Source organism: Lissotriton helveticus, chromosome 1_1, assembly GCF_964261635.1.
Source record: "Lissotriton helveticus chromosome 1_1, aLisHel1.1, whole genome shotgun sequence".
Taxonomy (NCBI): Eukaryota; Metazoa; Chordata; class Amphibia; order Caudata; family Salamandridae; genus Lissotriton; species Lissotriton helveticus.
In genome coordinates, this window is record NC_136057.1 from 344,004,266 (window position 1) to 344,031,632 (window position 27,367).

Here is a 27,367-nt window from a genome sequence, read left to right on the forward strand (position 1 = left end):
AGAGGGAAGGAGACGTATGCAGTGCATGGGCAGTGCACTTCTGCATGGCACTGGTGTTCCTATGGCCTAGTTCGTGATTTGTCCGCATTATGACTTTACTTGTTGCCTGTGTGTATTTTCCTTGTGAAGCGATGTCTGCAGTGTTGTTGGTATGTATGTGCATTCCATATTGGGAAAAACAGACATGCCGTGTTTTCAATGCTTGTTGCACAGGAATAAATCCCTTACATATTTAAATGTCCCCATAGCGAATACACAACCTGTTCTATGAATACAGCTGATAGTAAAATCGCTGATCAGAGAAGAAAGGGTTTAGTGGTACCTACTGAAATGTCATATGTGTTACTTTTTATCACGAAGGCTTCAAACCCCACCCGACTGATCACACAGGAGGGTCAATTATGACAACGTTCGCAGCGTCGTGTTCCTGGTCACTCCTACTCCTCGGCCTCCCACATTCACTTTCGTTTGTTTCTGCGGCTCCTGCTAGCGTCCAAGTTACCGGGAGAAGAAACTACTCCGACGACCGTGAAGGCAGGCAGTGAGTTAAGAGGAGATAGAAAGCGAGACAGAGAGACTGCATGCATACAGAGAAGGAGAGCAAAGCCCGGGACGGTAACTAGCACCCACTCACCCGAAGCAGGCTCACTTCACTATCATCGGAGAAGAGTGGTACGCCAATCCCGCGGTCAAGTGCCCAGCCTGGACTCAGGTGTGACCAGGATACACTGTGATCCCCAGATTGCAATGAACTTTTCGTGCGAAGGAGCGACGGGCGGCCCTTTCTCGAGGTAAGGGGGGTTGGGGGGATTTAGCCCTGGAAAAGGCGACTTTTTAGTGCAAGTTGCTCATGCCACATCACTGTGCTTCCTTGCGTTGCCCCCACCCTGGGTCCACTCCCTCACCGACCCATATGAAGAAAGTTGAGTACACACTGTGAAGGGGATGCTAGCCAAGTTGTCGTACTTCACCGGGAGGACATGAGCTCAATGTCGTTTTGGACTCAGTCTGACCTGCCATTATGTTCTAAAAAAAAGTGAAACTGTCTGTCCGCAGCGTGTAGCAGGTGAACAGCACATTCTAGAAACTAGGCGTGTATTTAATGATAAGCCGGAGGAAGGCAGGAAATACAATAAGCATTTCCAATGCAATCCGTCTCGTGTTTGTGAAAGTGTCAAATTAATTTCATTTCAGTTAATAAAAACCATAAAATATTGCACGGGTAAAAATCCCATTAAAAAATGTGATACTGTCTTGTGAATCAGTTGTTGACAATTTCCCTCAAGCATCAGAGGAGTTCATAGGAGGGAGAGGTGTGGCGCCGCGGCCGGGGTGGCTAACTGCTAGCATGGGGCTCATGAATTCGATCACTCCATTTCAGAGCTCACAATTTGTTTTCATCGGAGAATCTTACTAGTGATATGTATTTGATCAGTGCACCTGTTTGTACTAGTGTATGATTTATTAGCCCGAATTCTAACGGATATGAGAGGGAGATGCTCTCTAAGGAAGTTGAAATAAAAGTCTAACAAGCATTGGCATAGCCAATAGGTCTCACCTTTGGGACCTTTTAAGTATTTATTTATGCAGTACAATATCCTTTGTGCAACAACATCAACTGTTGCATGACTAAACACTTATAAGGTCCCAAAGGCGAAACCTATTGGCTATGCCAATGCTTGTTGAATTTTTGATGGGGCCAAATGATTTGCCACCACCACTGTTTGAACTGTAAGTGGGGAGGGTTCCTACTTGTGGCCAATGAAGGGAAACTGTTGTTTTTTGGGCACACGAAACATCACCACCTCCTCTAAATAAGGAGAGTAAAACCCAGAATACGAAGATTTACCTGCGTGGTCAGGAAAGCAACCATGGCTTTAAAGGACAAAGTGGTAACTGTTTAACACCTGACGAGGATGTTTGCTTAATTCAGTGACCTTGAAGAGCACCTGGTTGTGTTTCATAAGTCATTTACCGTGAACAGAGTCACCGGTCTATAATAGCGGTCTTGTGGCCTCGGCTTTGAGGACACTTTCTCTGAAACCTAGTAAACACGAGCATATCAATCAATCAATCAATCAATCAATCATAGACATTTATAGAGCGCTCTACTTACCCGGAGGGTCTCAAGGCGCTAGGGGGGGGGGGTGCTGCTACTGCTCGAACAGCCAGGTCTTGAGCTTCTTCCTGAAGGCGAGGTGGTCTTGGGTCAGGCGCAGGTCGGTCGGGAGGGAGTTCCAGGTCTTGGCAGCCAGGTAGGAGAAGGACCTTCCTCCTGTTGTCGTTCTTCGGATGCGGGGGACGGCGGCGAGGGCGTGACTGGCTGATCGGAGGTGTCGTTTGGGAGCGTAGAAGTTGATGCGGTTGTTGAGGTAGCTCGGGCCTTGATCGTGTAGGGCTTTGTGTGCGTGGGTGAGGAGACGGAAGGTGATTCTCTTGTTGACCGGGAGCCAGTGCAGGTCTCTTAGGTGTCCGGAGATGTGGCTGTGTCGTGGGATGTCGAGGATGAGTCTGGCTGAGGCGTTCTGGATCAGTTGGAGTCTCTTCTGGAGCTTGGCGGTGGTTCCGGCGTAGAGGGCGTTGCCGTAGTCCAGTCGGCATATGGTGCTAGCAACCCCATAATAAAGGGGCGAATTGTTCGAACTCGAGCTTGCCCGCAATGGGGTTTCGCTTTCACTTGCTCTTAGAAAAGCTTCCACATTCTTTAAGTCTCCACCCTCGAAAAGTGCCACCACTTTCAGCTTGCATTAAAAATGATGAACACACACTGGTATAAACAAAGGCTATGCTTTGTCATTCTTGAGGGAATTGATTTTCTTCTTTAGTTTACTCTACAAATAAAATTAGCGGATTGAGGCACAACATGCCCAGGTGTTTCCCCAAGAACACACAATTGTGTTATAGCAGTACTCGCTTAAGTCTTCCAGTGAGAGGCCCAGGTACGTGCACTGTTTGATGGGAGCACACTGCTAGGTGTGCACATTGATGAAACGTTGCTCAGAATAAAGGTCAATCTGAGGCTTCCGGGCCATGGCAGATCAGCACCAGCCAAAAATGTTTTCTAAGTGACAGAAAACGCTAGCTCAAGGCTCACGCGCCGCCACGCCTGCCTTCCAAATACACTCCCATTGATCACTGCAAAGACAGCAGTCACAATGAAACTGTCAAAGAGAGGGCGACTGTGTCATTCCACCAAAATCACAAGAGCAGTGCAAGTCACCTGACGTGTTCATAGTCCTCTTGAAAAACTCACATGCCGTGACTTCGTGGGCCCTTTGTTCAAAATGAATAGTGTAAGATTATCGAGGTGTTTCATTACATGAGGAGCCTGTCACTTAGCTCCGCTGCAACGGATAAGCATTTTAAGAGCATCTTCTACGAGTGGTGCAGTTACAGCGCCAATCACTGGCCAGCTCCCAGCAAGAAAGAACTAACAATCAGTGACGCGGTGCTTTGCCCTTTTCTCTGCTAAGCAGCACTGTGTGGACTCAGATACCTGTACGCCAGCAGCATTAAGCAATCTGTCACTATGCCGTACTGCAGCCCCCACGCTTACTGTTCAACAAGTAACTATTTAGCGCAAAGGATCGATGTGAGTCTATGATACATTCATGCTAATCACGCAGTCAACACGTAATGTCTGATTCGACACCCCATAGTTGCTATTGAATACTCGGTGACCTCTTTTCAAATGAATCTGCAAGATTGCAGGAGTATGCAACACGCCATTGTGTAAATGAGATCGCGCTAGTGTTACAAACAATGAACTTTTCATTTGTGACTACACATCTAGTTTTATCAATGCCCCTCTATCTATGACCACATTTTCTGCTTATGTCATTTGCAGAGCACTGTTTGCCCCTAACCATTCTAATGCTTCTTTAAGAGTGTCTATCAAACAGCAAGTGAAAGGGATCCCTGTACCTTTGGATGCTGTGTGACTTCTTCCTAGCACTGTGTAACGGAGACCAGAGTTCTCTTTGTGACACGTGAAGCCCTGAGGTGAGCGGCGGTTGGGGTGGAAGGGGGGGGGGGGGGGAGGGGGGGTTGGTGAGTTGATAGAGCGGACGGACGAAAGTGAAAGCGCAAGCAACCTGCTCATTTCCAAGCACACACTCGTGCTTGTGGCGCGCCCCTGCTCACTCCCGCAGGATGGATGCCGCCACAAGCACAAGTGTGTGCTTGGAAATGAGCAGAGTGACGGCTAAAAGCCCTCCTATGCAGCGCCATAGCATAGCAGAAAGTTGGAATGAACTTGGCTTGTATTGCATTTAGTAGTGGCAGAAAGGTCTGACTTTGTAATTTCTGATATATTCGCCCGGAAAGCTGAGACCAGGGAAGCAAATCATGGTTTTAGTACACTCTGATGTAAGTTGTGTGACTGCCGATCTCGTAACCATATGCCAAGGTATTTGTATGACGTAGCTTGTGGAATTGGTTTCCACCAAGTGACCAAGCTGCCTTTCTTATTTATTTTCCTGCCAAAAGTCACTATTCTTGTGTTTGAGAAATTAATAACCATTTCAGTCTCAATACAATAGATGTTTAATTGGTTAAGTAGCCTCTGTAGCAGGGCTGGCCGTTGCGGGCACTGGGTATATCCCTTGTGGGTCGCCAGGGTGGGGGGCGGATTTGGGCCCCTGGGGGCCGTTTTGTTACCGGGGGACGGCAATACAGGCCCCCTGTAATAAAATTCGCTGAAACCCGCCCTAGCAAATAGCCCAGCTGCACTCCCCCCTCCTCTGGGAGCCAGAAACAGCTCCGCTGCAGCTCCTCCCTCCTCTGGGAGCCAGAAACAGATCAGCTGCACTCCCCCCTCCTCTGGGAGCCAGAAACAGCTCCGCTGCAGCTCCTCCCTCCTCTGGGAGCCAGAAACAGCTCAGCCGCAGCTCCCCTCTCCTCCGGAGCTGGCTGAGCAGCTTGTCAAGGTCCGTTTTGGATCCAAGTCCGGGCCTGCTCTGTACCCCATCCCAGTTAGATTCATGAGGACTAGATCATCAGCGTATTGTAGTGAGGCTACATTTCTGGTTGCCAGTTGTAGAGGATGAGAATTAGAGGTCTTCAAGTAAGAGCTGAGATCCGCCAGAAACACATTAAATAGTACAGGCACAGTACATGGCTATTTTATCTGTCAAATTTTTGTTTTTACCAAGTTTAACCTGGGTCTAATTATTGGTATACAAAAGTTGAATTGCACGCAATAATTTGGGTGTAATTTCCCAACTGCACAGCTTTTTCCATAATACATTGTGGTTGACATGGTCAAAGGCTTTTGAAAAATCCACAAAACTTGCGTATAGTCATTGTTTCTTTGACACACATTTGTCGACAATCATATTGAGAGCTACCAGGTTATCTAAAGTGCTAGCTTTTGATCGGAAACCTGTTTGATTATATGGAATTAAGTTTTTCATTTTAGCCCATTCTTCGAGTTTTGTCAAGGTGAGTGCTGCAAATATTTTGGAATCAGTCCAATAAGGCAATCATTTTGTAGCTTTCTGGAGAACCGTATTGGACTTTCTTATAAATGTGTTGTAAAATTGAGCCATGCCAAGTGTCCGGGACAGTTTCCGTGGTTAAGTAATAGTTTTTTTACTTGTTTTTATTAGCAACATTGCATCACATTACATTTTTGACATGTAGCATATACATTTTTTATGGAGCACTATTCTACCATTGTGACAGTGGTGTACATGCTAAACATCATCAGCTCCACTTACTCCATGGTGTACTGTACATTGCAATAGCTGTTTATATATATCAAACCTGCGTTCCCAGAGTACAATTTTGGTGCTGGGGCTGTGGGCTTATTCCCACATGCTACTTTATTTCGTCGTCTTATTGACCCCATCTCCCACACTCTTTTGAGCCTCACCTCATGCAATAAAGCACTGCGACATGCCTGTGGTGATATGAATGGAGCACTCAACGAAAATTCATTCTCCCACAACTGCGCAAGTGCGGGCACGTGCTCATTCGCAGTTTTCTCAAGCATTAATGGTACAGCGAGGCAGAGGAGGAGGGCAGCTCGTGGACGCTGCAGTACCTAGGTAAGTGCCTTTAAGTTTCTTTTTAATTATTGTCAACCTATTTTTTAATGGGGCGTGGGTGGAGGTGGCGTGGCATAGCGTAGCAGAGCCCCACAGAGTTTGTTTGCAACTCAGTGGACCTCTGCGTAGCCCAGCTACGCACACTACGCCCGGGGTCACCCAAGACTGCTGATGTGCTGTAACATTCCAGAGTACTTTAGGTGATATTTTTTCACGGTTCTTCAGTGAAATACGTTTTCCTTAAACGTGTAATAAACACAGAGCAGTGGACTGAAAGTAAAGGTCAGAGCATCATGCTTAGCAGCAGACCTCAGTTTTCTGTGAGATTATTAACCAATCATTAAAAAGTACATTAACTGACGTTGACATTGACTGAATTATTTGGGAACAGACTATTGTGCTGGCCACTCTTGACAGCATCACTTTGGGCATTTCCAACTTAACTTGTACTGCCCTGAAGCAGTATTCATACAAATAAAAATAAAAATACATGAAACTGCAGAATGATAAAACCGACTTTGCATAGTCAAGACAGGTAAAGGTAGATTAAATTGCACATAGAAACCAGTGGTGCCTGCTCTCGGGAAGCAGCAGTGGGGCATGGAGGGAAGAGTGAAAGGGAGGGGGGGGGGGTTAAAACAACAAATATTTACTTACCTGTCAGTCGGCTGCCTCTCCTCCATCCTCTTCCTGGCTTCTGTGCTAGCAGGAAGCTCCAGAGCTCCCAGTCTCCCCATAGCCACACAACGTTGCAGTGCAGCGTTGTGATTGGTCTGGGCACTGTGTTTCAGGGCTCAGGTGGGGACAGGGGGCTTGGCTATGCTCTTCACCCAGGCTGTAATGCCCATTAGGGCTGTCCAGACATTCATTTCACACCTTACAAAGTGCCCCCCACTCCTCCTCCTGCCACGAGAGCAGAGCAGTCCCGCCCACAAAGCTGCCAAGCAGCAGGAACAAATAAAATGATAATAACGTCAAGTTATTATCATTTTATTTATCCTTCTTTGCACTGCTAAAAGCAGTGGGCTGACACTCCTCTGCCTTAGCGAAGGAGCCACCACTGCTAGGAACTTCGTAAATGAGGTGATTCAAATAATAAATTGCACAAATTTGTCTACCTGCCCACGGAAGAGGAGTTCTGAGAACGGTTCTCACCCACCACCTCAACATAGCAGGTTGATTTTATTCTACACACTCACATAGTGCAGCAAGCCTCCAAATTGTTTTGATTGATTGATTGATTGATTTTAAAACTTGTATAGCGCTTACTGTCACCCCACGGGTATCTTGGCGCTTCAGACTGTCAACTGGGCCACAATTAAATAGGTCACACCTGCCCGAGCCTAAAAGACTCAAGCTTTGTAGGATAGTGGACTCCACAGACAAGGGGCACTGCCTGCTTGGGCAGCTGTAAGTCTTAAACGAGAATAACGCAAGGTGGGCACTGGGCCAGGGACTTATAAGTTAAAGACCACTTGCAACCACGCACTCAGATGGTACAACTGTTTTCCTGCAGGGTGCGAAAAGTGACCTTCAAACTACCTTCTTAGCTAATTTAGTGGCAATCACAAAAGCGAAACCATATGCCCATAGGAAAGTAGATACTGTGGATTAAAAGGGTTAGTATACAAGCTAAAGCACCCCCACCGAACGATCCGGGTATTTGGACACACCTCAAGAAATACAGATGGCAGCTGCGTCAATTAATTAATACGCAAAGGACTGTTTTGATTTGGATGATATATTAAGCATTAATATTTTTTCATGTTAGTGTTCATGCAATCCCATGGAGCAAAATACTCAAGGACGCCAAGGTCCACAAAGACGTGGGTACTTGGGGGAGCTCTCACCGACTATAAGGGATACCGACCCCACAGTTTGCTTTCATCCATCAACTGTGTGTGTCAAGCTTTCTGGGATTAAATCTTCATAGCGACCTTCTGTAGGAGAAATAAGGAGAGGGATCAGCTTAAGGTGAGAGTGGGGAGGGGGGGGGGCTCTGATATCCCTAAAATTGGACATCAAGCAGGTGGCAGTTGTGAGAAGTTGGCCTGATATGCAGTGCTCACTATTCTAGTGATCACTATGTATCAGTCCAAACAACCCTTATTGATGATTGGTTGTAAGTCAACCTGATAGACCAGCTATCCTAGTAGCATGGACACGTGCAGTCTTTAGGCTAAACTCTAGAGGGCTTGTTAAGTCAGCTGTTTTACCATCACAAGTGAAAGGACACCACACAAGTTGTTATGAAAATAAAAGGATATTTATTTATAACAAGTCTACCCTGATCTCTTTATGAGTCAGGGAGCTAAGCACAGAACAAAACTCTTAAGAAAATACTTCAAGTCGCACAATTTACACATATGCCCGAGGGGCACAAAAAACCATATACACAAAAAGTGGAATGCGAAATTACTAGCAGGTAAGTACTACTCTCATAGGCTTTGGGATCGCTAGGACTACTCTACTGAACCTTTAGATTACACGCAGGAGGCCTAGGGACGTCGTGTGCAGAGTGGGAACTCTCACGCGTAATGCGGAACAAAGTCTATGGATCCTAGTAAATGCAAAGTTAGTGTTATCGGACGAATCCGACTAGATAGAGCTGAAACGAAAAAGGATCTGGACACTTAGATAGTTAAGCTATGCTGGAGCACCGAAATGCTCAGGTTACCTAGCCCAGGGGCTGCGGCTGCATAGGTCTGAAAAGACGTCGGGAATCCTCGTTGCAGTCTATGGAGCCTGAAAGAAGAAGTTGCTGGCAGGCGACCAGTGAAGAGATTCGGAGGGATCAAAGCCTGGATCAGGGAAGAAGGAGACCTGTAAGCAGAGGGGACCAAGTTCTGAATCACTAGCCAGTGATTAGGTGGGCACCAGGATGGCACCGGACTAAGTCACCTCGACCAGGTGAGTGGACGACGCTGGGCTCTGCAGTCTCTCGGACCAGGAGGCGTTGTCGGCGACCAGGGTGGAGGTGCGAGCTGTCCCACGTAGGTATCTGCTGTCGACGTCGCTGGACCCAGGATTGGGGCAACAACTCTTGGCAAATGCAAGCCCACGCGGTGGACTCAAAATGGCGTCTGGAGTGGACCAGGAGGGTCCGGGGTGCTCCTCTGTTGTAGGGGAGCAAGGGCCAGTCTGGAGCAACCAGACCAGCAGTGTTGTCGTCGTGGTTTGTCGTCGGGAGGGTCACTAGCCAACGGGCAAGCGACCTGGACAACGCGGTGAGCAGCAAAGAGCAGAAGGGCCCCACGCAGATCTCGTGGATGCAAGGGGGCTAGACTTCGGTGCTGGAGCTGCTCAGGGTCGGGGCTTCTCGAACCCCAAAGCACTCACGTGAGGATCCCTCAGTAGTCGTGCTGGGCAAGCGTCGTGCAGTCTTGAAGATGGCCGGTCCCTCGAGGTCTCGTCACACCCACGAATCTCAGCTGGGCAGATGATGCAGGTAGAGGTCAGAGGTGCCAGGGAAGCCGGTTCTCGTCGAGCTGGGCAGTCTTGATCCGGAGGAGAGACTTACAGCAAACCGCGATGCTTGGATGGTGCCTGCTGCTGCAGGGTGACTACTCCTTAGTCACAAGGGAGAAATCTTGAGAAGAAGTCTTGAGTTCCTTTCGTGGAAAGTAGTTTCAGGATTCAAAGATGATCTAATTTGGAAGGGGGCCTGCTCCTACCTTTATCCTGCAAAAGGTGGCTGGCACGCAACTAAGTCCTGCCCTATGGGTGGGACTAGGAGGGGGGTGGTTACACCCCTCTCCTTTGTCCGGTCTCTCCCCAGCTCAGGGGCTGGTGTGCCCCCAGAACTGGTTTGAGCCGGCCTATGCACAGTGAGCACCGGGGTGCCACTTGCAGTCACCTTCCTCTAAAGCCCTGCCTACCTGGGATACATAAAATCCTGTCTGGGATGGTGCCGGCACCGCCCCTGACAGGAAACCCTTTGTCCTGGCCTCCGCTGCTGGAAGGACTCCCAGCAGCAGGAGGGCAGACTTGTGTCTCGGTGGCAGCATCCATTTTGTGGAGCCCGAGGCTATGTCTGACTTTAACCGGGGTTACAGGTTACCAACATGTCGTGTCCCTCTAGAAGGGTGGAATGCTAACCCCGTCGCCAGAATTGGCGAGGGGTTAGTATTCCAATTCGTATGACACCTTACTCGACATGTTTTGATAATGCTATACCAAAGTTAGCATATGACCGCGAGGTACATAATGCACTTAAGAGTATATGGTATAGCGTTATCATGGAACAGCTATTAGGACTTGGTTCCGCAAGCTGCAAACGGGCTCAGTTCATGCCAGAGCACCATTTCACATTATTCCAAGCACTCTGCCTTCAGGATTGTTAAGGCCTGCCATAGGAGTGACTGATAGGAATATATGTGTCCATTTTAGGGTTAGATATAGGAATACTATATCTAAAGCAAAGGGTGATTACACCACCTTGCCCCAGCTGTCAAGCAGCCAGTTGTGTCAGTTTTGGATGGCCAGCCAGGGGTGGCATAATACATGCTTCAGCCCCTGGTAGGCCCTGGGTACACCTATGCCCTGGATACCTAAGGTATACTGTACAGGGACTGATAAGGTGACTCAGTATCCAATCAGATATGTACCTAGGGTACATGGAATCCATTTTAACAGAGAGAGCAGTGGGCCTGGGGTCCTGAATGGCAGGGCCCCAGGTCAACTAAGTCAGAAAACCAGCAAAACACCAGGCAAAAAGTTGGGGGCAACCATAGTCAGGGATCTACCTTCCTACATAACCCCCCCCAAACAAAAGGAGATAAGGCTATCCTTGACCAGGTAAGCCTATATTGCCTAAGTGGCCACATAAGGAAGTACCAGCACTGGCATGGTTACCCCCTATCTCATGGTCCACTAAGCAATCCCTCACCCTAAGGGTATCTGAGGGTCTCCACCATAGGGAATCTCTACCTGTGGTGTGCTTTAGCAAAGTAAAAGGCTGGTGCTGAGATGGAGTACTGAAGTGAGGCTCCACTAATTTTGGGCTCAGCTTCCTCCAATCATTATCCACCATAGAGGCCTTTCTTTCCAAGACTGAGTTGTGTTGAGCTCTCAGGGTCAACCTCTGGCTACCTAAAGCTGGAGGTTGGGTCCCTCTGTTTGGCTTACTGGAGGGACAGGTCAGGTTTGGGGCCCTTAGGTCCCAGGTTTGGCTGTGCCCAACAGTGCCCATCTGGGGGAGGTCCCTAGCTAATTTTAAGGGGGATCCCTCAGGAGTTTGTTTTATTTTCACTTGGCTAGGACTACTAGCTTCAGTGCCCTTAATCTGCTGATTGGGGAATTCTTTTGGACAGGGGGCCCTTTGGGGTCCACCACTGGCCTCCCTGACCTCTACAGCCCTGGGCTGACTGAGGCAGGGTAGAGAGGGGCAGGTTACCTGCTCCAGACTGGGTCCCACCTTGGAAGGGTCCACTGACATCAGAGGCTCTGCCAGGCTAGGCCTGCCTACCTCTGGGGCAGTTTCTTCACAAGGGGTCAGATCAGTTCCCTGAGGAGGCTGATCCTTTCCTAAAGTCTGGTGGGAGGGAGATTTCTCTTCCTCCTCAATGCTCTCTGTCTGAGTGGAGTGATCCATAGTTTCAGGCTTCACAACACTATTATCTGTCTGAGTTTGAGCTGTGGCCATCACAACTCTACCAACCTTTTCAGGAAGGGACTCAGTTTGGGTATGAGCTGTTACCATCACAGCCTTGCCAACCTGTTCTGGGAAGGAAGTTGTCTGAGATTGGGCTGTGACTGGCACAGCCCTCCTGACCTGTTCAGGGAGGACATCTTGGACTGGGGCTGTGGCTATCACTGCCCCACTAACCTTACCATGGAGGTTCACCATTTTCAAATGGGTTTCTTGCTCTACCTCAGCCCAGGCTGAGATCTCTAAATCATTCCCCAGTAGGCAATCTACAGGCAAGTTTGATGACACTGCCACTCTCTTGGGGCCAGTGACACCTCCCCAGCTGAGATTTACCACTGCTATGGGATGATCTCTCTGCACTCCATCAATGTTGGTTACCTGGTATGTGGCTCCAGGAAAAAGTTGCCTTGAGGGGACTAGGCTCTCAGTCACCATGGTGATGCTAGCCCCTGTATCTCTATAGGCCTCAACTTTTATACCATTGATGAGGGGTTCCTGTCTGTACTTGCTCAAAGTGTTGGGACAAGCAGTGAAGTTGGCAAACCCCATGCCATTTTCACAGACAAGAGTATCTAAGTCAGGGGACCTGGTTAGGCCAGAGTCCCCAGGAACTTCCAAAGTAAATGCACCCAAATTCTTAGGGGCACTCCCACCACCTGGGGGATTACTACTAGTAGTAACAGGAGGCTGGGAAGTTTTACTTGGGGGTATGTTCTCCTTATTGTTGTTGGCCTGTGGGCAACTGCTATCAGTTTTGTAATGGCCTACCTGTTTGCAGGTATGACAATAAGGTTTCTTTTGGGTATTGGAAGGAGTCTGGGACCCACCCTTGTCAGAGGATTTTTGGGGCCCTGATGTGGTTTGATCTGTAGATTTATTCCCACCCTTCTCTTGAGGCTTGGTTGATTCCTTCTTCTGGTCACCACCTTGGTTCTTGGGCCTAATCCTGGTTCTGACCCATTTGTCTGCCCTCTTACCCAATTCCTGTGGAGAGGTCAGATCAGAGTCTACCAGGTGCTGGTGTAATAACTGGTTCTGACAATTATTTAAGACTTGCTCTCTCATAATTAGATTATACAATCCTTTGAAATCAGTAACCTTACTACCCAGTAGCCAGCCTTCCAAAGCCTTAGTGGCACAATCCACGAAGTCAGACCAATCCTGAGACTGAATTTTCTGGGTATCCCTGAACAGCAACCTGTACCGCTCAGTGGTTAAGCCAAACCCATCAACCAGTGTATTTTTCAGGACTTGGTAATTGTTAGCATCCTCAACTCTAGTAGTGAGGAGCTTATCTCTACCTTTGCCTTCAAAGGAGAGCCACAGTCAAGCTGCCCACTGACTTTGGGGGATGCACTGGACAGTGCAGGCCCTCTCCAAAGCAGCCATCCATTTGTGGATGTCATCCCCTTGTTTAAAGGGGGGCACTATCTTACTCAGGTGTTTAGTATCTAAACTCCTTTCTTTATCTCTAGGGAGATTGCTGCCACCAGTGGGAACTGTCCCACTCATCTGCTGCTCTCTAGCAAAGGCAAGCTTTTCTTTGGCCAGGGCAAGTTCTTCCCTTTCAATCCTTAGATTAGCCTGTTTCATCCTTGCTTCATGTTCTCTTCTCTGAGGGGAAGTCAATCTCCACTGGGGAGACATCCTTCTCCTCTGAGAGGAGGCATTAGAGTGCAGAGATCTATTGGAGTCCCTAGAAGGAGATCTATCTCTCCTAACTCCAAGGTTAGGCCCCATTAGGGTCAGTACTGGGGGTTCCCCAGATCCTTCCCTATGTAGGTCTAAGTTGGCCCTAGTAAGTCTGCTGACTAGTTCAGGCCTGTTGTCTGCCTCATCCCCAGAGCCCTCTTCTTCCTCCTCCTCAACTGCATTTTCAGTGTCAAGGAGGTCTGGATCACCACGGGTACCCTCTAAGGCTGGCATATTCCCATCTGTATGAGAAGCTTTTCTGGCATCATATGTCTCTAAGAGACCTATCAGAAAGGGTATGGTGGGGTTAGACCCCTGTTTCAGTTTCCTGGAGGTACACACTTGTCTCATCTCCTGGAAACTGAGAGCTGCATATCTTGAGATGACCTGTGGAGGGTCACTAGCCACTAGGGGAGTCTCTGAAGACTCTCCATGGGTAGACATGCTTTTCTAGTGAGGTGCAAGTGGTGCACTTACCTACACTATTTGTTTGCCTACTGATCCCTTGCTAAGAGTTGTAGTCAGGGTGTGCTAGGCCCTGTTGAACTACAACAGCTGGTTCAGTAGAACTCAGAGTATTCTAAGCTAAGTTATATGTACCTTGGTACTTATGTGATCTTTCAAATGATATTCTTAGGATACGTGTGGTAAAACAACAGCAAGCTCAAATCCCAACCGCTGCTCACCAATGTGAGAAGTTGGCCTGATATGCAGTGCTCACTATTCTAGTGATCACTATGTATCAGTCCAAACAACCCTTATTGATGATTGGTTGTAAGTCAACCTGATAGACCAGCTATCCTAGTAGCATGGACACGTGCAGTCTTTAGGCTAAACTCTAGAGGGTGTGTTAAGCCAGTTGTTTTACCACCACATTTACCCCTTGAACACCAAGTGAAAGGACACCACACAAGTTGTTATGAAAATAAAAGGATATTTATTTATAACAAGTCTACCCTGATCTCTTTATGAGTCAGGGAGCTAAGCACAGAACAAAACTCTTAAGAAAATACTTCAAGTCGCACAATTTACACAAATGCCCGAGGGGCACGAAAAACCATATACACAAAAAGTGGAATGCGAAATTACTAGCAGGTAAGTACTACTCTCATAGGCTTTGGGATCGCTAGAACTACTCTACTGAACCTTTAGATTACACGCAGGAGGCCTAGGGACGTCATGTGCAGAGTGGGAACTCTCACGCGTAATGCGGAACAAAGTCTATGGATCCTAGTAAATGCAAAGTTAGTGTTATCGGACAAATCCGACTAGATAGAGCTGAAACGAAAAAGGATCTGGACACTTAGATAGTTAAGCTATGCTGGAGCACCGAAATGCTCAGGTTACCTAGCCCAGGGGCTGCGGCTGCATAGGTCTGAAAAGACGTCGGGAATCCTCGTTGCAGTCTATGGAGCCTGAAAGAAGAAGTTGCTGGCAGGCGACCAGTGAAGAGATTTGGAGGGATCCAAGCCTGGATCAGGGAAGAAGGAGACCTGTAAGCAGAGGGGACCAAGTTCTGAATCACTAGCCAGTGATTAGGTGGGCACCAGGATGGCACCGGACGAAGTCACCTCGACCAGGTGAGTGGGCGACGCTGGGCTCTGCAGTCTCTCGGACCAGGAGGCGTTGTCGGCGACCAGGGTGGAGGTGCGAGCTGTCCCACGGAGGTATCTGCTGTCGACGTCGCTGGACCCAGGATTGGGGCAACAACTCTTGGCAAATGCAAGCCCACGCGGTGGACTCAAAATGGCATCTGGAGTGGACCAGGAGGGTCCGGGGTGCTCCTCTGTTGGAGGAGAGCAAGGGCCAGTCTGGCGCAACCAGACCAGCAGTGTTGTCGTCGTGGTTCGTCGTCGGGAGGGTCACTAGCCAACGGGCAAGCGACCTGGACAACGCGGTGAGCAGCAAAGAGCAGAAGGGCCCCACGCAGATCTCGTGCAAGGGGGCTGGACTTCGGTGCTGGAGCTGCTCAGGGTCGGGGCTTCTCGAACCCCAAAGCACTCACGTGAGGATCCCTCAGTAGTCGTGCTGGGCAAGCGTCGTGCCGTCTTGAAGATGGCCGGTCCCTCGAGGTCTCGTCACACCCACGAATCTCAGCTGGGCTGATGATGCAGGTAGAGGTCAGAGGTGCCAGGGAAGCCGGTTCTCGTCGAGCTGGGCAGTCTTGATCCGGAGGAGAGACTTACAGCAAACCGCGATGCTTGGATGGTGCCTGCTGCTGCAGGGTGACTACTCCTTAGTCACAAGGGAGAAATCTTGAGAAGAAGTCTTGAGTTCCTTTTGTGGAAAGTAGTTTCAGGATTCAAAGATGATCTAATTTGGAAGGGGGCCTACTCCTACCTTTATCCTGCAAAAGGGGGCTGGCACGCGACTAAGTCCTGCCCTATGGGTGGGACTAGGAGGGGGGTGGTTACACCCCTCTCCTTTGTCCGGTCTCTCCCCAGCTCAGGGGCTGGTGTGCCCCCAGAACTGGTTTGAGCCGGCCTATGCACAGTGAGCACCGGGGTGCCACTTGCAGTCACCTTCCTCTAAAGCCCTGCCTACCTGGGATACACAAAATCCTGTCTGGGATGGTGCTGGCACCGCCCCTGACAGGAAACCCTTTGTCCTGGCCTCCGTTGCTGGAAGGACTCCCAGCAGCAGGAGGGCAGACTTGTGTCTCGGTGGCAGCATCCATTTTGTGGAGGCCGAGGCTATGTCTGACTTTAACCGGGGTTACAGGTTACCAACATGTCGTGTCCCTCTAGAAGGGTGGAATGCTAACCCCGTCGCCAGAATTGGCGAGGGGTTAGTATTCCAATTCGTATGACACCTTACTCGACATGTTTTGATAATGCTATACCAAAGTTAGCATATGACCGCGAGGTACATAATGCACCTAAGAGTATATGGTATAGCGTTATCATGGAACAGCTATTAGGACTTGGTTCCGCAAGCTGCAAACGGGCTCAGGTCATGCCAGAGCACCATTTCACATTATTCCAAGCACTCTGCCTTCAGGATTGTTAAGGCCTGCCATAGGAGTGACTGATAGGAATATATGTGTCCATTTTAGGGTTAGATATAGGAATACTATATCTAAAGCAAAGGGTGATTACACCACCTTGCCCCAGCTGTCAAGCAGCCAGTTGTGTCAGTTTTGGATGGCCAGCCAGGGGTGGCATAATACATGCTTCAGCCCCTGGTAGGCCCTGGGTACACCTATGCCCTGGATACCTAAGTTATACTGTACAGGGACTGATAAGGTGACTCAGTATCCAATCAGATATGTACCTAGGGTACATGGAATCCATTTTAACAGAGAGAGCAGTGGGCCTGGGGTCCTGAATGGCAGGGCCCCAGGTCAACTAAGTCAGAAAACCAGCAAAACACCAGGCAAAAAGTTGGGGGCAACCATAGTCAGGGATCTACCTTCCTACAGCAGTGGCATAACAAAACTTGAGGGGGCCCCCTGCAATGTACATGGAAAGGCCCCGCTCCCGATTTAATCAGGAGCTCTCAGGGTAGAGTAGGGCCCCCTGCACCACAGAGGCTATGAGGGCTATGGGGGCCTGTGTTACACACCACTGCCAGACGGGACCTCCTGGGAAGAGTCAGTCGATTGCTTGGTACTAACTAACCCTACAGGAAAGCGCATCTGGCTTTGCACGTTTATCTCTCTATTCCTGATGTTGCTAGCTAGGTAAATATGACCAGTGGAACCTGAGCTGATCATCCGCACTAGCTTGGGGCTGGTTGCTTCTCTCTCACTGAGTAATATGGACTCCGCCGCACTAGCACCCTCCCTAACGCGCACTATGTAAGGCCGTACGAGGCATGAATTGACAGTTATGCACGCTAACTATGCTCACACCCTCTACCATAGTGAAGCAGCCATTTGGTGACGTCTGTGCGCAACAACGCTGTACACTGTAAAAAAGCACGATTTATAGGCCTGGCTCCCATCTCACTAGAAATGGAAAGGCAGGGGGAACAGCTGTGCGTAAGGACTGCATGTGTGTTGTCGCTCGTTCCTGCGGCATTACTCCAGGGTAGTCAACTTTTAAAAAAAGGCGGGCCATGCACTAACCATTAGCCATTTGAAGGCTATGATTTTTAAATGACACAGAGAAAAGCCAATCCAAAGGATGGGAGGAGTCAGACCCCACAAAGCACATACGACTGATCATCTGACTGTGCAAAAGCTGTCTAGGCTCGACCTAAAAACGTGTTGGACTGTGGCCGCTCTTGTTTAATAGAAGATCAAACTAAACCATAGGTTCTGATCCTAAATAATAAGTCCAGCAAAATCTAGTTAGCAATGGGATCAACAAAACATTATCAGCTGTCTTTGTTAAACCTTGGGCAGTGTACTCTGTTTTATCCTGGCGGCGGTGGGTGGTGCTTGCTCGAAGCAGACGCAGGTAACATTAAATTTAATGACAATATGCAACCAGTGAGCAACAATAACTTAGTGCAAGTACATTTGAAAAAAAAAGGCATTGCTACTTACATCTAGCCTTTCATATGGCACCAATTGTGGTACTTTCTCATATTTATCTTTACAGGGATTTTTCTGCTTATTATTATTATTAATATTATAAGATTTGTAATGCGCATGGCTGCCCCAGCAACGTGGCGTCCAGGCGCCACCAAAGACCTGTGACTATAGAAGCTGAAGAGTAATTACAACGTAAAAAGCCACGTTTTTATGGCTTTGCAAAAGGCAAGATGGTTCTGGATCCCTCTGATAGAGGCTAGGAGAGAGTTCCAAAGTCTGGCTGCAAGAGTTCTAAAGGAGCGGCCTCCAGCTCTGGCTCTTAAGACTCGGGGACTACAAGCCAACCCTTGGTCAGCAGAACGTAGAGTGCGCCGAGGAGCAAAGAAGGCTAGCAGATCTGCCAACCCCAGCGGTGCATGTTGAGTCAGAATTTTATGAGCCACACATAGCGTTTTAAACTGGATTATTTTTTCTACTGGCAGCCAAAGTAATTTAGGTAGAAACTTAGACACTGAGCAGGATTTCAGGATCACCAGAGGAGTGCGGGCTGCTGCATTCTGTATTCTCTGCAGACGCCGGATACTGGACTTATTGGCGCCCAAGTGTTTTTAATCACGATTTAGTTTCACCCGTAGCGTCACACATAAAGCATGGAATGTCTCACATAAGACACCTAATCTGAAACATGGCACCTATGAACGAGTGACTGTTTTACATCTAAAAAATAGACAATTGCTGCAAAATTTGTCATGTTCAATCACTTATCTTCTATGTGCATTATTTATAGAAAGTGATAATTTTTGCTACTTTTTCCGCACTATTGATGAAGCTTGTAAAACTGGCTTTAATATGATAAACAGCATTTATTTGTGTAATGTAAGTAAAAAGAAGTTTCATTGGCATTTAGCAGCCAGACCTTTAGGCCAGCATCCTTACTGCTCAGTTCTGACATATTCCTTAATTGCTAGACAAGGGTTTCGGAGACTGCTGTCTCTCTCTTAACCAAGCAAAGGAGGCCCATTGATGTAATGTTATATTACAGGGATTTTTCAGTGCTGTACTCTTGTTAGTGTAGCCTTGCAGCGGTGTAAGAGTTTTGGCACCTTTGCACCTTTGTAGAAAGGATTTCATCTCAAACAGAGATTAGGGGAGAAGGCAACCTGTGAGTTTGTTGCTGTGGTGTGAATATACCTTAAAAAATGAAAAGACAACAGGCATTTGGCAAAACAGAAACAGTTGGTTTAATTAAACACATCAGCCGGGAGGCAGCGATCAGAGTCCGGTCTGGAGATTGTCTCGAAATACAGAAGGTGTGGGCCAGTTTAAAATCGATTACACATCCTCATATAGCAGATACATTTGATCCTAGTCCTGGAAACATAAGTACAATTATCTGATAAGGGCAAAGGTGGCTCTCATCCTTGCTTGGACATAGTAGGGGCCAGTGCATTTGTCCAAATATCTGGCATTGAGAGCATGTGATCACTGTGTGTATAGTGTACGTTCTGTGCCCTGATTGGCTACATGTTCCTAACTACATGTGGCATCTAACTTTGTTATCTTTTGGGAATGCAAGTCCATCCGGTTCAGAAGTTTTATTGGGGCAATCTCCTTGGGCCTGTTTGTGGTGCAGCTGCTTATCTGGGGAATTGATCTGGGTTTTCCCTGTGTGTGCTTTTGTCTCCGGGTTAAGTGTAACACCGCCTGTAAATTGTCAATCGATAAATCTGGGCGCGGGTCTCAAGGCCCGCCAAACCACGTATTTTGGACTCAGGGTTGCTGGGGAGGTCATCACGGATGGATTCAACAGCAAGGATATGATTTCCATACTGCAGGGACATGCAAAATTCCATTCTGCTTTGTTGTATCCCCTACATAGGTACAGGTGCAGTCTCCAGTTGAGAAAATAACGAGACTGGAGACTGCGAGGAAATACTTGGGGTAGCGACCCGTGATCCTAGACCTACCTTCCGTTCGTGTTCAATATCACGACCATTTATGACCATTCTGGAAATAAAGATACCAGCAAACCGACATCGTTACACAAGCTCTAAGTATATAGAAGAGCTTTAGCAGATTCCTCTGGTGAACCATTACCCAGTCTGAACCATTGCCCAGTCTGAAGATCGGCCCTATACACCGTGTGTACTTAAGGGGTTTTATTTGATGAAAAAGTAGTCCTGATGATGGTCTTATAGATGAGAACATACAAGACCGAAACGTCGACCAAAGACATCAACTCCTCAGCATTTGTTGCACTGAAGGATACCACAATACATTTATGATTTTGGTTTTCCTCATTTATCAATGGAGCTGATGTATTGTTATGAATTGATTAGTTAATACAGATATACTGCTTTTCATGACGTTTATTTGAAGTTTTGTTCTATTTCCTGTCCCCATGAAATTTTTCTTGTGATTGATCCCAATACAATTTATTTCAAACATAACTTATTTTTGCTGTGTGCTTCTTCTCTTTACTGTATTGTACTACACTGAATAGATTTATCTGAAAAGCTGTTGATTAATGTCAAAGTAATCCTATTGATACACTGGGTTTAATTGTTTAATGAACCTATAAGCGATAGACATTATATTCAAGTCAATCAATCAATTAACAAAATCCCTTGTAGTCACCTTTTACATTAACTACACGTCATTCACGGCATTCCAGTAGAGCCTCTCTGTTATTGTTGCCTGCACGTTTTTGTGCAGTTTTTATACATTTTCCCGGATAATCGCACTTCTCCAAATTGTCTGCTAGATTTTTAGCTTGCTCTATGTAGTCACTGGTCTCAATGCAGTTACGGCAGAGTCTCAGATACTACCCATAAGGCACATTATTCCATAGGGCCTTAGGGTGGTGTCTCCTGTAAAGGAGCAAGCTGAGACTATTAGTATAGTTTTTGAAAGTCTTAGTGTGCAACCTTCCATCAGTCAATTGGATCATCAGGTCCTAGAAAGATAGTTCTGTTTTAGAGGTGTTGGCAGTGAAATGTAGGAAGAGGTTCAGTGTTTAAATCCACTCAACGAAGAGGGTACAAACGTCTTTACCTCCTTTCCAAAAAATGGATGTATCGCTGTATCGTCACCAAGGCAGGGTATTTGTGGGATAGGGGTTGGTAGGGCCCAAGATGTGTTCTTTTTCAAAAGGGGACATATAAAGGCAGGCCAGAGTGGGGGCAAATGTACTGACCATTGAAGTAACTCTGGTTTGATGATATCATTTGTCTTCATACTGGGAGAAGTTTTCTATGAGGGATAAAGATGCACACTCTATAATGCAACTTACGGGAGTGGTTGAGGACCAGTCAGTCGACCTTAAGTTGTTTTCAATAACCTCAAGGGTAGCTGACTCGGGGATGATAGTATTCAAGGCCTCCACATCGAGGGTTACTAGGAGGTCAATGTGTGCTCTTTTATTGTTAATCAACTCTATTAGGTTCAAAATACTGAGTTTTTAGGGCCATTGTATTAAGAAATTGTCACAGAACATCGAAAGGGGTTCTAGCAAAGGACCTTTCCCAGAAACTATGGGTCTTCCAGGCACGGGGGTTTGGGAGGGTGGCTGTTAGAACTGGCTATTTCTGGTAGGCTAAGGCTGACGCCAAAGCCAGGCAGAAACCACCATTCTAGTCAGTGCAAGGGAGTCACACGCCAAGATAACCCCTGTTCACCCCCTTGGTAGCTTGGCACGAGCAGTGAGGCTAAACTCGGAGGCAATGTGTAAAGCATTTGCGCCAGCACACAACAGCAACAACATCCCAGGCACACCACAAAAAGGAAATCCACACAAGGTTATATAAAAATAACTTCTGTATTGTCAAAACATATCAGATAGAATCACACATGTACATTGTGCCAACTCGCACCGGCAATATTCACAAGGGATTATTCACAAGACAGGGCCACATGGGCCACTGTCATAATCAACACTTTGTAGAAATAGAAATACTGTCAGAAATTAGAATAAAAGGATATAAAATCACTATAGCACAAAATAACAGTTATAAATCACATCCAGTAACTACTGGGAACAAGTAAGTACCACCTACGCAACCCTAAACACCTTAGGAGAATGTCACGCAGGGGACCAGGACCTCACTAGGACCACCTGTACTAAAAAGAACAACCACCTAAGTATCACACAGCATTTAGGGATATAAGCACAACACATTACACATGATGCATGAAAACACATTCAGCGGTGTAGTAAAGGGAAACACATGATGCATAAAACATTCAGAGGTGTACGGACAACCACCTAATTATCACACAGCGTTTAGGGGTCTAGGAAAGAACACATTACCCATGATGCATAAATATACATTCAGAGGAGTAGTAAAGGGAAACACATGATGCATTAAAAACATTCAGAGGTGCCAGGAAAGAAAACACAACTCAATAGCGCAAAGACACATGATGCCTAAAACATTCAGAGGTGCAAGGAAAAACCACACAATTGCGCCAAAACCTACATAAGCCACCACCTGTGGCAGTCCCTAGGCCAACTGGCCTTGTTGGGGCTAAGACGCCCTGTGTCTCAATGTCAGGGGCCTAAACGGTGCAGGTGCCCACTACTTGCTGGGCACCTGGGAACATCCCAAGACCTAAACGGTGCAGCTGCCCACTAATTGCTGGGCAGCTGGGAAGCCTCAAAAACTGTGACAGGGCCCTCACTGACCCTTAGGTGCAAACTGCACCCACTGCTGGAGCGACACAGGCTCAGGGCATGTCACGTGCCCCAAACGTTGGAGCCACACAGGCTCGGGACATCACACATGTCCTAAACGTTGGAGTCCCTCCCGGGGGACTCAAAATGAACCAAATGCCAGGCAAGAGCCTCTCATGGCTCGCTAAACAAATGTGCTGCGTGGGGCTTCTCAGGGCTCCACATGAAGCCATGCCCCTGAGCCTCTCCGGGCTCTCAAAGCAAATATGCCCCCGGAACCTCAGGGGCTCTAAGACACTAAAATGCCCCAGCTGAGCCTCGTGGGCTCGGTATCAATGAAAATGCGGGCGGGAGCCTCTCAGGGCTCGACACACGTTGGGGCGACCCACTGCCAACCGGGGCCACCCTTGAAGCCCTCGTGGCTTCACACTGACAATAAGCGCGAGCTCGCGCTACTGGGGGGGGGGGGGGCGGACACCGACAATGTGTCCCGGTGCCCCTCCCTTTCTTCTGCCCCACTCACCGGTTTGCTGGCGATCGGCGGCTCTCCTCACTCGGGGCTCCCTCAGCACACGGGAGCCCCGCAACCGCCCATCCCTCCGCTTCTCCTCTTTTGACGCGGCAGCTCTTCTCCGGCGGGGCTTCCCGGGACTCCTGGGAGCCCCGCGCTGCCGTTGGCGGCCCCCGCCGCCATCCTCTCTTCACCCCGGGGCTCCCTCAGCACACGGGAGCCCCAGCAGCAGGCCACGCTTCCTCCTCTCTTCCCGGGGCTCCCTCCAGATCACAGGAGCCCCGGGCGGCCATTACCATTCTCCGCCTCTTCTCTCGGGGCTCCCTCTTGGGCACGGGAGCCCCGCAGCGGCCGCCGCCATCTTCCTCTCCTCAGCCGGCCGGACTGGCTAATCAGAGCGCGGCAGCAGGCGGGACTTCCTCCGAGAACCGGAAGTCCCACCCCACATCAGGCACTACGGTGCCTGACTTCCTGGTCGCGGTGCGAGGGCCGCGGCGGTGATAAAAAGTGGCAAAATGAGGGGTGGGCACCCTCGGTTGGCAAAATAAGAATAGAAACGGGGTGAGCACCCGTTAGGCAACTAAATAAATGGGGTGGCACCCATCCATAAAAATATCGAAACTCGGGCTAAATGCAGGGTGGGCTCCTGCCTCAAACCACGAGCAGGTCAGAGAGCAGGTCCATGCTGCAAAGGTCAAAATAAAGCGCTCCAAAGCGCTAGAGGCAAACAAAGCGCTTCCAGGCGCTTTAGGCTAGAATAAGCCCAGGCAAAAGCAAGACAAAGTTATCTGAAAGGAAATGCAGCTTCTCCATGCTGCCAAAGGTCCCAGAGATTCCAAGGGGCAAAGCAAAGTCCCCCCACTCAGCCCAGGCAAGGCAGAGGGGTCCCCCAGATGTCCTCCAGGCATCCAGAGGCTGGGCAGCGCCCGCCCCTGGTAGATTCAAGTCCAAAAACAAGAACATCTTGGAAGGGGACACAGCCCCTTCTTATACAGAGAAAAGTCTTTGAAGTCTTTGTGCAGGCAGTGTGAGAACCAGCTAGAACTGGTTATAGGGAACTCTCTTCAGTGTCAGGGACAGAGGTGACAGTCGCCCAGCGGGGAGGTGGAGCCAGCATTGTGGCAGGCAGGCACAGCCCTTCACTATTAGGTGCTATCTCCTCCCACTTCCCTGGCAGCAGATGCTGCCTTTCATCCTCGGGCTGACTCAGACAACCTCCTGGGGCTCCACAGCCCCTGTCACCCTCAAACCAGACAGTCAATCCACAAGCAGGCCCAGGCACTCCTGGGCCAGGCTCACCAGCCAATCACACGCCAGCAGACTCACTACACAAATATGCCAACTTCTAAAAGTGGCACTTCTAGACTAGACACAATCATGCCACATACACCATTACGCAGCATTCAATCTCACGAGTTCGCACATATCAAACTCGACCCTGCACTCCCCACACATCAGGAACTACCATGGGCATACATATTCCCCATTCATTTCTATGGGAGGGCAGGTCACTCACCACACATACACAGAGAGCTCACGCACTTTACACTGTACTGCAGTGAAAAAGTGCGCAGAGGCCTAAAAACACCAACACTAGGTTCCAGAGACAGGCTAGGAAAAAGCAAAAAGTTTCGGGGTGAACCTGCCAAAAAGGGCCAGGTCCAACAGTGGCAAACACCCTTATGGCACCCTTATGAAGTTTAAGAAGGGTGTAAAAGTAGGGTATTTTTGGTTTCTTGTTCACCAGGAAATCTGCCTCATTTTTGAGCACCCACCCTTGACTTTCGGCTGAGATGACAATGCTGGTGATATGGGTCAGAAGATGATTGGCATGGTATTCTACATTTGGAGTAGAGTACTGTTGATCTGACAGTTGGTGAAGGCATTCTTTTTTGTAATCTGTAGTAGAGATGATTGCAATGGCACCTCCTTTAGCTGCCTGCTATATCGTGATGGTCATGTCATCAGCCAGAGATTGAAAGGCTCTAGACTCTGTGCTCGGCAAGTTCAGAAGAATATTAGTTTTGAGACACCTGTTAGCCTCCTTAAGAGCTGCTTGTTCAAAAGTTAAAAGTTCATTTCGGATCGTACTTGAGTTAGGTGAATGTTGAGGGATTGCGTAGACCTTAGTCTGATGTTTCTTGTTCTGGTTTACCCGCGAAGAAACCCCTGAGTCGTATTTTGCAGACGAAAGTGATGTTCAAAATTTGTTTGGAAGTCCTCAAAACCCAATCCTTTCCTTAAGGCCCTTTTTTCTGTTTCTGTGAGGGTTCTTGAAGACAGATTGACTACGAGTTTTTCTTCCCCATGGGGGTATGGGCCATTCCATACCGGAACATAGCGAGTGGAGGACTTTTCTCCCTTTATTGCTCCCCCAGCTATCCAAGCTGGTATTGCTGATATTGGAGGAGTTTCTCTTTCTGAAAGGCTGACTTTAATTGCACGATATGTCAGTTAGAAGTGCTCTTTAAGGTAGGGCTAAACGTTTTCTTTATTAAACTTCTTAATGTCTTTATGAAGTTTAGTTATTTTTTGCTTCATGAGAAAATCCTTTTGTTCAGTGATTTTGCTGTTCATTTCAGCCAGCTTGTTTTTAAAAGCCAAAATTAAAATATTAGCTTTCAGGACACCCTCAGCAAGTGTTATTTTTTACAATAAGGTCATCAGCTAACCGTTTTGCAGTCTTAATTTTGAGGACCAACCAATCCCTGGTGCATTTTCATGCTACCAAGGACCATTCTTCCTTAAATGTGGCTCCTCCAAGAAGATACGTGGAACGTTGGCAGCTTTTAATCCATTGGGAGAAATGTTTGCCCTCAAGTACTCCATCATTATTGCAGTCTTAATTATGAGGACCAACCAATCCCTGGTTCATTTCCATGCTACCAGGGACCATTCTTCCTTAAATGTGGCTCCTCCAAAAGGATACGTGGAACGTTGGCAGCTATTAATCCATTGGGAGAAATGTTTGCCCTCAAGTACACTGTCATTATTGCACCATAGATTGTGATTTTTGTAAGTTGTTACTTCATCGCTATTATAGTATTCCAGTCATCTGTTTGCCTGCTTGATGAAATAGAGACGTCTGCTTCTAATAATGAGGATGTCTTAAGAATTTCAGACACTATGTCACCATCAAAACATAGGCTCTGGTTTTTCTCCATAGTAAGCTAAGGAAAGATCAGGTATACAGGACTCTGATGTTATAAGACAGTGTGTCAGCAAGGAAGGACAGATGTGTTGAAGATCATGACTGTCGAGGAGGTGTCAAAGGCTACCTCTTTATCATAAAAAGGGGGTTTCGCGGTTGATCCGCCGTTTATGAAACTCTACAACATAGAAATCCAGGGGCTATTAAGGTCCAGCACACAGGTTCCAAATATCAATAATCTTTTGAAAAAAGGGGTGTGCAGTTCGTCAAGACAAGTCAACTGCAAAAGATTCAAGTTCCAGTGAGAGGAATGTGCTCCAATAGGAGCACAAGCCCTCACACACCCAAATGGGTGTCATGCTTCATCATTGGGCTAGCTACTTATCGGGCTGGCACAGGCATGCCTGACAGGTACCCACTAGGATGACTGCTGGCCATACTCCGGATAATATAAAATGGACTGTACTTGAAGTTCACCCACACATGAGACTGCCTTTTCAAGAAGGAACAGAATTGGGCCTTCCGGTTATCCACACATATGGAAGTTCTCAATGATGACATCCCTTGGGCAGAACTGAACATGTAAATTATTCCAAGTGACTTGGGGGGTCTTGCTTTTTTCTTGGGTCAATGAGATAGTTCCTACTTGCTTGGTATAAGAAATAATACCTATCCACTCTCTTCTGCCAAAAGATGGGTCTCCCTTAGTTACACATTGAGTCCCCACTCTCATGAGGTTTTGATTGTGGTGACTAAACACATTCACTTGGTAGGCTTAACATGCTCCACAAAGAACCAACTATTTAAAACATTGCCCTCCATCTGGGAACCATTCCCATGCTTGCAATTTTGCCCAGCTAAACCCCTGAAGTTGTTTGGTGCACATATAGCAAACACGTATGTTGATTGAGTGCTCATATGTACACCCAAACCGAACCATTCTAAGAATCCTCCATCGCCAATACATGACTTTAAGGCATCCATCACTCGCCTCCAGTTTGGTGTTCCACAAGCTTTTTTATGTTATTAAGCACTCGACATTCCCAAGGGCATAGTCATCAACCCACTCTTTGACATTGATCTCCTCGTTAAAACGGAATGTGCCCCCCCAAAATGTCAACTGAGGTTGATGTTCTAGAGCTTGGCCCTCAGTCACGTCCC

At 47.8% G+C, this 27,367-nt stretch overlaps 1 protein-coding gene across 1 annotated transcript in view; it reads left to right on the forward strand.

The window, feature by feature from the left end:
* Positions 1-476: 476 nt before the first annotated feature.
* Positions 477-27,367, forward strand: part of LOC144807650 (protein mono-ADP-ribosyltransferase PARP12-like) — a 748,495-nt gene continuing 721,604 nt past the window's right edge. Inside the window, exon 1 of the mRNA XM_078673273.1 lies at positions 477-791. Coding sequence (XP_078529399.1) covers positions 748-791 — 44 coding nt within the window. The 5' untranslated portion in view covers positions 477-747. The remainder of the gene's footprint in view (positions 792-27,367) is intronic.